This window comes from Myotis davidii, unplaced genomic scaffold (genome assembly GCF_000327345.1).
Source record: "Myotis davidii unplaced genomic scaffold, ASM32734v1 scaffold68, whole genome shotgun sequence".
NCBI classification, from domain to species: domain Eukaryota; kingdom Metazoa; phylum Chordata; class Mammalia; order Chiroptera; family Vespertilionidae; genus Myotis; species Myotis davidii.
Window position 1 is genome coordinate 367,245 of NW_006300376.1, and position 14,721 is coordinate 381,965.

Here is a 14,721-nt window from a genome sequence, read left to right on the forward strand (position 1 = left end):
TCGCCTCCCTGCATTGTGCCTACATATGCAAATTAACCGCCATCTTTTTGGCAGTTAACTGCCAATCTTAGTTGGCAGTTAATTTGCATATAGCCCTGATTAGCCAATGAAAAGGGTAGCGTCGTATGCCAATTACCATTTTTCTCTTTTATTAGTGTAGATTCTCATAGCACAGGCACATGCCAACCAGAACAGCTGAGGCACACAAACAGCACTGGCCAAACTGGCCAGTTGTCCCTTTAAAAATTCTAAAGGCCAGTTTGCATACACATGTAAACTAAGAGATCAGTCACTACAATTAATTCTCCTAATCTTTGACTACTGCAATATACACTAATATTATTATTCTTTCAAATCTTTCTTTTTTATTTTTTTTACAGAACCTTTTCAATATGTTGCATGGGAGTTCAATATAGAAGATTATGAGGAAGAAACAGAAGACCTCCAGGCCGAAGCGGAGATTGATGAGGAGCTAGAAGAGGAGGAGGAGGAGGAGGAAGAGGTATGAGTCAGTGGGCCCTGCTCCCTTGGAGGCTAGGGAAATCTTTCCTTTCCGCTCCAGCTCCTTCGCAGGGGTCACAGCACCGAAAGTGCGCATGTCCAGAGCGGTAGTTGGCACTCCTGGGCCCCAGGAAAGCAAGCAGGCTTCCTCGGTTTTACACCTGAACATTTTCAACGCACTTTGCCTCCACCCCAGCTTCCCTTGATCCCTGAAATGCCAGGGCTGCTTAGACAGTATGAAAAAATACGCCCATGAAAAAATAAAAGGGAAACCTTTTCCATTTTTTTCCATGGAAAAGCTATAGATATTAGAGAGAGAAATATTCTGTAAGTTCAACAGAAGTGGGTGCTTTATGTACAATACAGCAGTGGCATCTTCGAGGGGCTGCTTGCATGATACTAATGAGTGGTATTTTCAAACAGGAACAACTCACTTGCGGCCCCAGTCTACTCACGAGAATTTTGATAACCATTCTCAATTGATAGCCACCTAATTCAGGCATCTATCAAATATAAAGTAGGAAGTGATTTTTTTTTAAATTTTGGGCTTTATGAAGGAAACAAAATGATGTAATAAGTTAGATAACCATACAGCTGTAATTAAGTTAAACCCAAATATATGTGTGTCAAACAACAAATGTCATGTAGTGTGATTCTGATAACTTTCAGCACTTTAGCACTAAGGAACTGCTGAGCCCTTCAGTCAGGGTGGCTAACAGATATGGGCTTGTCCTGCCTGTACTGTGTTCAGGTTTTCTCCTTCAGTCATCCTTCTGCCATTCTTCTGTATCCTGTTTTGTTTTGCAAGAGAATGTTTCTTTCTTGTGTCTGCAGACAATTCTCAAGCTGTCTATAATATTCAAAACTTGTATTTTTAGGTACGGTCTTCATTGAAAATAGTGTCCTTCCCTCACTTCCACTCTTCCTAATTTACCACAACACAAATCCGTTTTTCCTGTTGTATTAGTTTCCTCAGGCCGCCATAAGAAAGTGCCACAAACTGGGAGGCTTAAAATAACAGAAATTAATTCTCTTATGGTCTCGAGGGAGAATTCTGAGATCCAGGTGTCAGAATGCTCCCTCTGAGGCTCTAGGGAAAATCCTTCCTTTCCTCTTCCATCCTCTGGTGGCTCCAGATAGCCCATAGCCTACAGCTGCTTGACTCCCCTCCCTGCCTCTGTCTGTGCGTGATGGCCTTCTCCGCCTCTACATCCTTTCCTTCTCTTAGGAGGACACTCGTCATGGGATTTAGGGGCCACCTGGTAATAAATTGTAAATATTATCTTGAGATCCTGAATTACATCTGCAAAGATGCTTTTTTCAAACAAGGCCAATATGGCTGCCAGGAGTTCTTAGAAATTTTGACCTAGGAGGCAAAAGAACACTCTATCCTGACATCCACCTGGAAAATAGCAAGAAAGAACTTTGCCTCTCCCATCTCAGTCAGTGGCCCTGACTAATCATAGTAACTAGAGGACTTAGTGTGTGAGTGAACCAGCCTTGGTAACATGCCCACCCAGTGACTATGAAGTGGGGAGTTACTGCGATTGTCTGGGCCACTTGAGTTCCTTGGAATTCGGAAGAAGCAGTCCTCCATGAGAAGAGGGAGAAAGGTTCTGTTACTAGGAAAAGGAAGGAAGTTGTTGTGCAAACAAAAGCAAAAGATATACACATCATAAGAAAAATTCTGGGAAGATATGTACTAAAATCTCAATAGTTGTTCTGGAGAAGATGGAGTAAAGGGCATTCAGGTTACCCTCTGGCTGAAAACAACTGAGAAACAAGATAAAATATATGAAACTGTTTTCAACACATGGGCATGACTCAGTGAAGCACAGTGGTCCTAGAGATGGGAACAAGTGTAGACCCCACGGTTTCCCCACCTTATTGTCTGTAGGTCATGTGCCTTGTCCAGGCCATGGTCCAGGGAGGAGCCACCTAGGCCAGTGATGGCGAACCTTTTGAGCTCGGCATGTCAGCATTTTGAAAAACCCTAACTTGGAGGCTAGGGGACTGTCTTGGGGGCGGGGGGGGGAAATGCACACATATGTAATACCCTTTGTAATAAAAAATAAAATTAAAAAAAAAAAGAAAAACCCTAACTTAACTCTGGTGCCGTGTCACATATAGAAATTTTTTGATATTTGCAACCATAGTAAAACAAAGATTTACATTTTTGATATTTATTTTGTATATTTAAATGCCAAGAAAAATCAACCAAAAAAATGAGTTCACGTGTCACCTCTGACACACGTGTCATAGGTTCGCCATCATTGACCTAGGCAGAGACTTCCAGACTCCTTTATTGGAAGAGACAGGGCAGAGAATCCCAGGACACAAAGCAGTTAGAGTTCACAGGGAAAAGACCAGAAGAAAATATGTGCACACAGGAAGAACTCCAGAGACCTGCAGAGTACTGGTCAGCCCTTTGCCGGTTAGAAAACTATTGGAGAGGAGGAGAGGGCAAAGGAAGTACCAACTGATGAGATTAGAGGGACCAGTACTGAGATCTCAAACAAGGCCAGAAATAATGCCTGTTCCCACTAACCACTGGGTATTACTAAAAAGGGTCTAAGCCTCAGGGATGGGGATAATTAAACCTGGAATAGTGCACAGCAAAAAGTAAATAAAAAATAAAAGAAGAACTGCTGATACATGTAACAATCTGGATGAATCTCAAAATTATTATGCTAAGAGAAGCCAGACAAAAGAGAAAACATACTGTATGAGTACATTTGTATAACATTATAGAAAATGTAAACTAATTATAGTGAGAGAAAACACAGCAGTGCTTGCCTGGGAGTGGGGTGGGTAGGTGACAAATAGGGTTAGAAAAGAGGCTTGAACAATTATGAATATGTGGTGATGGTTTCAGAGATAAACACATATGTCAAAATTATCAAATAGCATACTTTAAATATGGACAGTGTTTTAATGGCATTTACACCTAATAAAGCTGTTAAAAGTATTAATGGTGGTTATAACCAACATTATCGCTAAATGATGTACATATAAGTAATTTTTATTTTTTAAATTAATTAATTCTTGCCCATCCTCCCATCTCTTCTTTTTTCTCCTTCCATAATACTTATTATTGGTTAGGTCTCTTGGATCTATCCTCCAAATACCTTATCTTTTTCCTCATATTTCTCTGAAATCAATAAAAATATATTTTTAAAATATATTTTTATTGATTTCATAGAGGAAGGGAGAGGGAGAGAGAGATAGAAACATCAGTGATGAGAGAGCCCACAACCCAGGCATGTGTCCTTTACCAGAATCAACCCAGGACCCTCAGTCTGCAGGCCAACACTCTATCCACTGAGCCAAGCTGGCTAGGAATATATATTTTTTTTTAAAGAGAGAACTCATGGACTTGGACAACAGTTTGGTGAAGGCGGTGGTGGTGATAGAGCCAGTTTGGCTCAGTGGATAGAGCATTGGCCTTCAGACTGAAGGGTCCCAGGTTCGATTCCGGTCAAGGGCGTGTACCTTGGTTGCAGGCACATCCCCAGGATGGGTGTGCAGGAGGCAGCTGATCGATGTTTCTCTCTCATCGATGTTTTTAACTCTCTATCCCTCTCCCTACTTCTCTGTAAAAAAATCAATAAAATATTTGGAAAAAAAGTAAAGAAGCTTGAGATGTGAGCTTAGAGGGATATAAGAAACTGATTTTTTAATTAATTCATTAAGTGGCCAGTATAAGAACTGGCCTTTACAAATTGTTTTAAATATGTATTGTTATGGTTTAAATACTATTCAAGAGACATTTTAAGTTCCCTCTTTAGTATTGCATCAAAATGCTTTTTAAAAATATTCTCCAAATGTTAAATAATATTTCTAGAATGAAGACAGAATGAAAGAGAAGAAAAGACATTTGGGAGACACAAAGCACTTTTGTCCAGTAGTTCTCAAAGAAAACTTCGTCCTACAACCAGGCAACACAGAAGAAGCAGCTAAATATCGAGAAAAGGTCTACTACTTTTCAAGTCCCGAGGCTAGAGAAAAATTTATGGAGCATCCTCAGGAGTATGTGGCTCACAATGAACCACTAAAGGTGAAAACTATATTATTCTTATCCTCATGATTGCTCCTGTTACCTTTTTAGGGACTTATTATATCTACCATTTTATTTGGTAGTGAAGTTCCCAGTCTGATATAGCAATATAGTGAAAACATCTAAGTTCCAAGAACAACTTTTTGGAATGTAACCCAAAATAATTATCCGTTTTGATTTCTACTGTAATGCCTTGTGTCAAACCAGTACTTAATAGCTGTCTCTCTAGCTGAAACAGAAAGACACAGCTGAATTTATTGCTTATAAATCTGTTGAATTTATTGTATTCCTTAACTAGTTAGTCTCTCTGAGCAGAGCAATCTGCTGATCATAAGACGGGATTCGGGCAAGTATGGGATTCAGAGGTTCGTGGCCTTCAATGAGTTGACATCCTCTGTGGAAGGGTGATTACTCAGGTGAGACTGCTGTTAATCTGGTTCCATCCAGAGGCATGATTATAGGGGCAAATTCATGCCCGATTGCTTGACTCTCAAGAGCAGGGATGACCCTGATTCAAAAGATGGCAAAAGAGTGTTCCGAAAGGTGAGTGGTCCTTGTCGGTTAAACTGTTTTAAACTGGTGTAAGTAGCTATAGAACAATCAATCTTTTCCTAAGTTTGTAGGGACATTTTTATCCTTACTTGTTTCCCACTTTGGAACAATTTTCTACATTCTTTAAAAAGTATTTTATTAAAGTGCCCAGCTGGCTTGGCTCAGCAGTTGAGCATCAACCTATGAAAGTGGAGGTCATGGGTTGGGGCACATGCTGGGGTTGTGGGCACTGTACCCAGTAGGGGGTGTGTGGGAGGCAGCCAATTGATGATTCTTTCTCATCATTGATGTTTCTATCTCTCTCTTCCTCTCCTTTCCTCTCTGAAATCAATAAAAATATTTTAAAGTATTTCTTAAAGCCAAACACAAAAGAAAAAATACTGTACAATTCGACTTATACAAGGTACCTAGAATAAATTTGTAGGGACAGAAAATAAGAGTGGTTGCCCGGGGCTGGGAAAAGGGGAGAGTAGAAGTTGCTGTTTGGTGGGTACAGAGTTCCAGTTTTGGGATAATAAAAAAGTTCTGTCGAGAGAGAGTGGCGATGGGTGCACAACATTATGAATATATATAATGCCACTGAATTTACACTTAAAATGGTCAAAATGGTAAGTTTTATGTTATGTATATTTTAACGCAATAATAAAAGAACACATTGTTGCAATATTTTATTCATTTTTAAAAACAAAGCACACACATAGTAACACCAGCTCTAAACAAGTCTTCATATTTATGTTTTACTTTCTCATCTTCTTCCACATGGGTATATATTGTTTCTAGTGTATATAGTATTTATAATATTTTTCTCTTAATATTATATCATAGAAAGTTTATGTATTTCTATAGAGGTCATAATGGTTTGACATACTATTTTAATATAATTTGTTAGACTTTTTATCATGCTAAAAATGTATCTTTCCATTCTTTATAAATTAAAACTTAAAAAAACCCAACTAATTCTATTTTATTAAATGCCTTTTGGCACAAGATATTAAAATAGTCTTATGATTGTTAATGCTCCCTAAAAACTACCGTTGATGTACTGCATCGTGTCAATTGATCTCCTAATGTCAAAACAGCCCTGAGTTAGTTAAGTGATAATTCAGTCTTAGGGAAGGCAGTTAATTAGCCTCTTTTTTTTTTTTAAATAACTCAAAACTTTCTTTCCTTTATTCTCCCTTACCCCACATCTCCCTGACCCATCCCCCTGTGGCAGGCTCCTCCATTAAGAATATGCCTTCTGGGTCCCCATGGCTCTGGCAAAACTATCTGTGGAAGACAGTTAGCAGAAAACTTGGGCATCTTTCACATTCAGTTTGAAGAATTTCTGCAAGAAAAAATGATGCTCAAAACTGAAAAGAAAGTTGGACCTGAATTTGAAGAAGAGGCTGAGGAAGAACAACTTGCAAAACAAGAACTTGAAGAGCTTGCAATTGAGGCCAATGTCACACTTGAGAAAGAATATGCAAATAAGCCGGTAGTAATATTATAACTCTCTTTGCAGATAGTTGTGTTTGCTGGGATTACTTTTGGAAAGTAGGGTATAAGGGGTATAAAACTCTATAAAGTTTCTAAGAAAAAGAAAAACATTAGTCCATAAAAGTCATTTAAGAGGCATCCTCCCCATGTTAGATACAAATCTTACTGCTAATCTATAATTAGCAGTGAGGGACCCCCACCCACCCCAGTGCATAAATTAGCAGTGAAGGACCCCCACCCACCCCAGTGCATGAATGTTCATGCACCCTGCCTCAAGTCTATAATATAAAATTACTGTTTCGCATGACTCCAGTAAAAACCAGAAACACTTTCCCTAACAAGACTGTTATATAGCATTAATTTGGGGCTACGTTATTTGATATATCTGAACTAGAGTCTAAGGCTTTTTGTTATTGTGTTCTCTGTGTTTTTGCTTTGTCATAAATATATAGATAGATAGATAGATAGATAGATAGATAGATAGATAGATAGAGATATGTATGTATATTTTTGCAGAGAGAGAGAGAAGAAAGAAGAGGGAACAAGAGAGAGAAACATCCATGTGAGAGCAAAACATCAATCAGCCGCCTCTTGCACACCCCCCACTGGGGATTGGCCTGAAGCCTGGGCTTGTGCCCTGACCAGGAATAAAACCGGCAGGCAACCTTTCAGAGCGCAGGACGATGCCCAACCAACTGAACCATACCAGACAGGACTCTGTTTTTGTTATCATGTATCATAAAAATCTGCCCCAGTGCCAATGGGAATCTCAAGATATTAATTTCTCATGATGCCTCATAAGAAAGTTTGTATGGCGCCCTTAGGTGGTTTCTATCTAGGGTTGTAATTCTAACTCACTTTTTAACCATTTCCGATAGAGCAAGATCCTTTTCTTCTCAAAGGACCCACTATATTGGATCCAGGTACAGACTGTATTTCAGATGACTCCCTGGCTAGCCCATCCTTCAATCAGGATCTACTTTTAGTAACTATAAGATAGATGACAAAAATCAGTTATAGATTGAACAAGGTTTTAGCAAAAAGTGATGAGACAGATATCCTGAGATCATGTATGAAAATCAGTTATGCTAATCGCTAGTAGCTCCTCTTAGCTACACTAGATATAATTTAATATTTAAAACCATATAAGATATTGGTTTAAAGAAAAAAGCATAAATATTAAAAGGTTTAAAAGCAACAATATAAAAAAATGTCCTGAGAAAAACAGGTGTCATCTTAATCAACTATGTAATAGAGTATTGTTTATTAATATAGTTTTGAATTTGTTTTGTTTTCTGATTTTTGTGTTCAGCCTCCAGAAGTGCAATTTACAGAAGAAGAAGAAGCAATCAGATTATATTTAATGGAAAATGAACCATTGCCCCCCGAAATTCTAGAAAACATTCTTTCTGAGTGGTGGCATAAAGAACCAATACGGTATCTTAATTTATATAGGATTATACATTGATTGACTTTATTTGCCTTATTCTCAAAACTCTAAAACAGTGATGGCAAACCTTTTGAGCTTGGCGTGTCAGCCAGCATTTTGAAAAACCCTAACTTAACTCTGGTGCCGTGTCACATATAGAAATTTTTTGATATTTGCAACCATAGTAAAACAAAGACTTATATTTTTGGTATTTATTTTATATATTTAAATGCCATTTAACAAAGAAAAATCAACCAAAAAAATGAGTTCGCATGTCACCTCTGACACGCGTGTTATAGGTTCGCCATCACTGCTCTAAAACATAATACAACATAAATTTTAAAATGTTCTTCTTTACTCTCATGTAAATTAGTGATTCTATACATTAAAAACATCTGGGAAATTATTATTTTATTTATTTATTTTTATTGATTTCAAAGAAGAAGGGAGAGGGATGAAGAGATAGAAACATCAATGATGAGAATCATTGATTGGTTGCCTCTTGCACGCCCCCTACTGGGAGTTGAGCCTGCAACCGGGGCATGTGCCCTTGACCAGAATCAAACCTGGGAACCTTCAGTCCCCAGGCCGACGTTCTGTCACTGAGCCAAACCAGCTAGGGCTGGGAAATTATTTATAAAATACTGATGACAGACCCCAACCCAAAATAACTGAATCAAAATCTTTGGGAGTGTAGCCATTTTTATGGGAATTTGCCCATTTAATAAGATAGAAAACATTTTAAATGCCAATTAAGGACTGAAACTGTCAAATGTTAATGAAAGCTCTGTTCATATTAAGAAAACATATCTAAATATAAATATTTAAACAAACCAAATTTTAAATAAGCATAATAAATTTCATTCGCAAGGGGAGCAATATTGACTTTCTCAATTAAGCAAGACCAAGTTCTCAAAGCCTAATTATTTGTTTCGTGTGTGTGTGTGTGTGTGTGTATGTGTGTGTGTGTGTGTGTTTAAATATATTTTTATTGATTTCAGAAAGTAAGGGAGAGGGAGAGATAGAAACATCAATGATGAGAGAGAATCATTAACCGGCTGCCTCCTGTACACAACCCGGACATGTGCTCTTGACTGGAATCAAACCTGGGACCTTTCAGTCCGCAGGGCAATGCTCTTTCCACTAAGCCAAACCAGCTAGGGTAAAGTCTGATTGTTTTATAGTTAGTTACTTCACAATGAACATGTGTTAGCATTCTAGTTATTTTCATGATTCTTCAAGTTTCATCATACTTAAACAAGTTTGATAAGCCTATTTGGTTATAATCATCTTAATACATATGAGCCAGGATACATACATACATAATTGTCATGCGTTACAAGGGGACCCAGGGAAGGAAGTATGAATTGTCTTATGAAAGGAAGCATCATTAAAAGAAAAACTACTGAAGGGTGGCTTCCCACTAAAGGTCAGCTGGTCAGACCTACCTCTTTATAAAGGGTAACAAGTTCCTTAGGCTGGTCATTCCTCCCAGGCAGAGAATTTATTTTCTCTTAATTTTCATCAAATATTAAGACTATTTATAATTAAAGAGAACTTATCTACATTATAAATATAAGAATAAAATATAATTTTAATTTAATTCAATACATTTGAGAAAAGACACATCATGTTTATGCAAGTAGAAATATTAAAAGAACTAAGAGAGATTACTTTTTAGACTACTCATTGCACATCTTATAGGAAGTTGAGATTTATCAATTCTTTTTTCATTTTTAAACTAATATTTATAATGTAATATTTAAAATAAATTATGCAATTCATGCCTAGTTCCACAGGTTTTATATTAGATGGTTTTCCACGATATCCTGATGAGGCCCAGCTTCTAGGGGAACATGGATTTTTCCCAGATGCTGCTTTTTTAATACAAGTTGATGATCAAGATGTTTGTGATCGGCTCCTGCCTCCCCAAATTGAAAAGTGGAAACTGAAACAGAAGAAGAAATTAGAAAGGAAAATGCTCATTAAAGAAATGAAGGCAAAAATCAGGGTATGTATCTCGTAAAACAGTTTTAGAGTAAATTTTTTCTGTGTCCTATATAATAATCCTATATAATAAAAGGGTAATATGCAAATTGACCCTAACAGCAGAACAACCATGCAACCAGTCACTATGAGGCGCATTAATCACCTCTCGGTCCCTTTCCCTAGCCAGCAGGTTCTGATCGCCCGATGGTGAACAGGGAACCAGGTGTGGGTGGTGGGGGATGCTGGTGGCTCCAGGCCAAGGCCCCCACCCCGCTGGTCACCCCACACACAGAGGGCGACCTGAGGCAGGGGCAGTGGTGGGGCCGGCGAGTGGACAGGAACAGCCTGCCTCTCGGTCCCTCCCCCTAGCCATCAGGCTCTGATTGCCCGATGGCAAACAGGGCACTGGGGGTGGGTGGTGGCAGGGGGCAGGGCCAGCTGCGGGCAGCTGGAGAAGATGGCCCCGATCGCAGGCCAGGCCTAGGGACCATACCCATGCATGAATTTCATGCGCTGGGCCTCTAGTTAAATTATAAAGTGGTCTTTACAAAAATGTAGTTTTCTGATTTTAATAGCATAGTCAATATGAAAACACTCTTCATCAAATATTAAGAATATTTGTAATTAAAGAGTTAAGATTTATTTGAGGCCTATGTGGTTATCAACATGTTAATATTTCTCTCTTCAAGGCAAATAAAATTAAAGATTTTGGTAGCACCAAAGTATCCCTATATCAGACACAGGTACATAATGGAAGAGACAGCAAGTGAAGCAGACCTTAAAACACAAAAAATTAAAATTATCAGTGTTTTTTTTTCACTAGCTCCTGGAATTATGACACCATCCATTGAGGCTATGTAAGCCTGTGGTGAGACAGATACAGATATTAGCTTAGAACATCTTTTCTAAAACTATAATGTGAGGAGTATTCCATAAAATGTTCAAAAGTGTTATAGGAACCCAACAATTCCACTCTTAGAAATCTACCTAACAGAAATGAAAACATGTCCCCATAAAAATATGTATGTGAATGCTCACAATAACATTATTCATAGTAGCCAAAAAGGAGAAACAACCCAATGGCCATCGACTGATGAATGGATAAACTAAATGTGATAGACATCCAGATAGAATACCTGAGTTCTTACATACAAAGTAATTCCCTCTGAGGGAAACACACAAAGTAGCTGAGAGAGTTTGTACCTTTTACCTCTACACATTGGTTCAGATCTTTCTCAGCCCATGCCTAGCACTCCTATAGGGATCTCCTAATTGTCCTTCTGGCTTCATCTCTGGTCCCCCTCGGTCAGTGATGGCGAACCTATGACACGTGTGTCAGAGGTGACACACGAATTCATTTTTTTGGTTGATTTTTCTTTGTTAAATGGCATTTAAATATATAAAATAAATATCAAAAATATAAGTCTTTGTTTTACTCTGGTTGCAAATATCAGAAAATTTCTATATGTGACACGGCACCAGAGTTAAGGGTTTTCAAAATGCTGACACGCCGAGCTCAAAAGGTTCGCCATCACTGGCCTAGGTCATCCTTCTGGTCATCTCCAGGCTACTCTTCCTAACACTTCCTAAAACTCTGACCAAGCCGCCCTCTTAGGTCTGAACTCATTGTTCTGTCATTGGAAGCCGACCAATCTTGTTCCAAATCCTTTTTCTAACCTTGTTCCTTAGTTAGAACAAATACAAACCCTCCTCTGCAGCACCCAACATACCATGTGCTTTTCCATTTCCTTGTCTGGGAGTTTTTGCATCCTCCTCCTCCACGAGCCCTGTGACGTTACATGAGTTAAATCCTCTGACTTTGCTAACTCACCTATAGAGTAGAATAATACTGTCTGCTTTGCAGATATGTTTTAAGCAGAAAAATGTAAATATGCCCAGTATTTATTGCAGTGCTCCTAAGAGTGATGGCATCTAACAAACATACAATGGTTAGTTAAACTTCACTAACCACAACTTATTTGAGTGAAAGGATCAGAGAGAAAAAATAGACTCAAAATATGCATGTGTGTTATTGTGCATACTTCGCATTTCTTTGTGGTACAGTGTTCTCTATGTATGTTATGAAAACGTAAAGGAGACTGTATTCTGTTTTAACAACTATACAGTTAAAACACCTTCTCACCCTCTAACTCTAAAGAGCTAGAGAATCTCTCTGGGGGCTCAAAACCTAAATGAATTCCATTCCATTGAGTTTTATAATTCTATCTACAAATCTTTCTTGAGTGTCAACAAAACATGAATTCTTCAGAATGTTTACTCACTAGTTGCCAGATGAAAACAGCAGGGCCCTGCTGGCCCAGACCTGAGCCCAGAGCACATCTTCCGGCACCACTCTAATCTCTTAGGACTTGAAGGGATTGCATTTGGGAAGCCCGGAGCCAGTGAGCCCCCAAACCTCAGTGGGCTCATTAGTCTCCATTATTCATTACAATTTTTTAATGTCTGTTTTTTTATAGGATGATATGATTGCTAAAAGAAGGGCTGAACTTATAGCAGAGAAAGAGAAAAGAAGGAAAGAGGAGGTAAGTAAAACATTTTTTTAAAAAAAGCAGGACAGCCATTGTGTGTATGTGTCAACAGTATAAAATAAAAAGAGGCATTAAAAAGTAACGAAAGAGCCAAGACCAGTTTGGCTCAGTGGATAGAGCATCGGCCTGCGGACTGAAGGGTCCCGGGTTCGATTCCAGTCAAGGGCATGTACCTGGGTTGCGCGCACTTCCCCAGTGGGGGATGTGCAGGAGGCAGCTGATTGATGTTTCTCTCTCATCGATGTTTCTGGCTCTCTGTCTCTCTCCCTTCTTCTCTGTAAAAAATCAACAAAATATATTTTTTTAAAAAAAGTAATGAAAGAAATAGAGTTTATGTGCAAGTAGTGAGATTATATATCATTTAAATTTTTTAGAGAAAGAGGGAGAGGGAGAGAGAGAGAAACATCAATGGTGAGAGAGTCATTGATTGATTGGCTGCCTCCTGCACGCCCCACACGGGGGATCGAGTTTGCAACTGGGCATGTTCCCTGACCAGGAATCAAACCATGACCTCCTGGTTCATAGGTGGATGCTCAACCACTGAGCCACTCCAGCCAGCCTCATTTTTATTTTTTTATACCTTTTGTTATTCCATGACTGTTTACAATGACCTCTTATTATTTTTGAAATCAGAAAAAATAATGAAAGAAAACCACTAGAAATGGTTGAGTAATCTAATGTAAAATATAACACTGCTTTAAACTATGCTTCTTTTGGAGTTTTCATTTTGCTTTCTCACTTCCAGCCATGCCATAGGAGATGGGCTGGAGTTTGGGATTGAGGTCCAGACAGGGAGCCTGGGAAGCTGCTGCAACTAAAATATAGATTATCTTGCGATAAAGGATGCAACAGGGCAGAGCCAAGTGAACCCTGGGTCATGTTCTGTGCAGCATGCTCAGTACAGCTCCTCTCCATCTGCTGATTTTTTAAAAAAACGTAAACCTTGAAGACTATGGATTTTTTTGTTTAGAGAGGAGCTATTCCCAAATTGACCTTGCTGACCCAAATGCTACAGCCAAACTAGTTCAGAGGAGGTGTAACTAGACCAGCTAGTTCTGTAAAGGACCCAAAGGTCATCATACAGTCCACTTACAAGTAAACCTGGTAACCAAGGCTAACAATAAGATGGTCTCTGCCTCCTTCCATTTTTTTCTGGTTTAAGGCACTCTTGCATCATCTTTTCAAGGCTGACTCTTCTGTAATCTGATTTCCATCTACATAAAAATTTAACTCAACAAAAGAGGAAAAACAGAAAATAGGGCTGGCTACACATACCACCATATGTCACCTGGTGTGGACATGCTCGAAGACTCCTGATACAGTCCAACTGTAACTGTGGGTCAAAACATTGCAGAAGAGGGGCCGGAAGAATTATTTCTTTGCCCGAAGTATTTACAACCAAAAGTTGATCTTAAACTATTAGACAGAGAAAGTTATGGCACCATCTAAGGAACAAGAGCCCTCTTCTTTTGTTTTGATCTTCATTCATGCAGTCAGTTCATCAGTAACCTTAATGGAGCACTTACTACCTGCCTAATGCTATTTTAGCACTAGACAATCAACCCTGAAGAGAATTTACAAAGTCTCTGGCCTAATGTCCATTCCCTGAACAAACATGTTCTGAAATTCTACTCTGTCAAATGAGTCATGCTAATGTTTAGGATAAAAAAGACAGGCACCCTGCCCAGCTGGTGTGGCTCAGTGGTTGAGCATCCACCCATCAACCAGGAGGTCACAGTTGATTCCCTGGTCAGGGCTCATGTCCAGGTTGTAGGCTCTATCCGCACTGGGGGACATATAGGAAAGAGGCAGCCGATCGATGCATCATTAGTGTTTCTATCTCTCTCTTCCTCTCCCTTCCTCTCTGAAATAAATAAAAAACATATGTAAGCCCTAGCTAGTTTGGCTCAGTGGATAGAGAGCGTCAGCCTGCAGACTGAAGGGTCCCAGGGTTCAATTCTGGTAAAGGGCACATACCTGGGTTGCGGGCACATCCCCCAGTAGGGGGTGTGCAGGAGGCAGCTGGTCAATGTTTCCCTCTCATCGATGTTTCTGACTCTATCCCTCTCCCTTCCTCTCTGAAATCAATAAAATATATTAAAAACTTGAGTTGACTCCAAAAATATCAATTTCACAAAAGATAATGCAAAACTGAAGGAGTATTC

The 14,721-nt window shown here is 39.0% G+C and overlaps 1 protein-coding gene across 1 annotated transcript in view; it reads left to right on the plus strand.

Moving 5' to 3' along the window:
• Window positions 1-14,721, plus strand: part of AK9 (adenylate kinase 9) — a 97,866-nt gene that overhangs the window by 59,562 nt on the left and 23,583 nt on the right. The window contains exons 23-28 of the mRNA XM_015572748.1: window positions 381-502; window positions 4,346-4,558; window positions 6,327-6,587; window positions 7,902-8,026; window positions 9,810-10,029; window positions 12,485-12,550. Of these exons, the coding sequence (XP_015428234.1) occupies window positions 381-502; window positions 4,346-4,558; window positions 6,327-6,587; window positions 7,902-8,026; window positions 9,810-10,029; window positions 12,485-12,550 (1,007 nt within the window). The remainder of the gene's footprint in view (window positions 1-380; window positions 503-4,345; window positions 4,559-6,326; window positions 6,588-7,901; window positions 8,027-9,809; window positions 10,030-12,484; window positions 12,551-14,721) is intronic.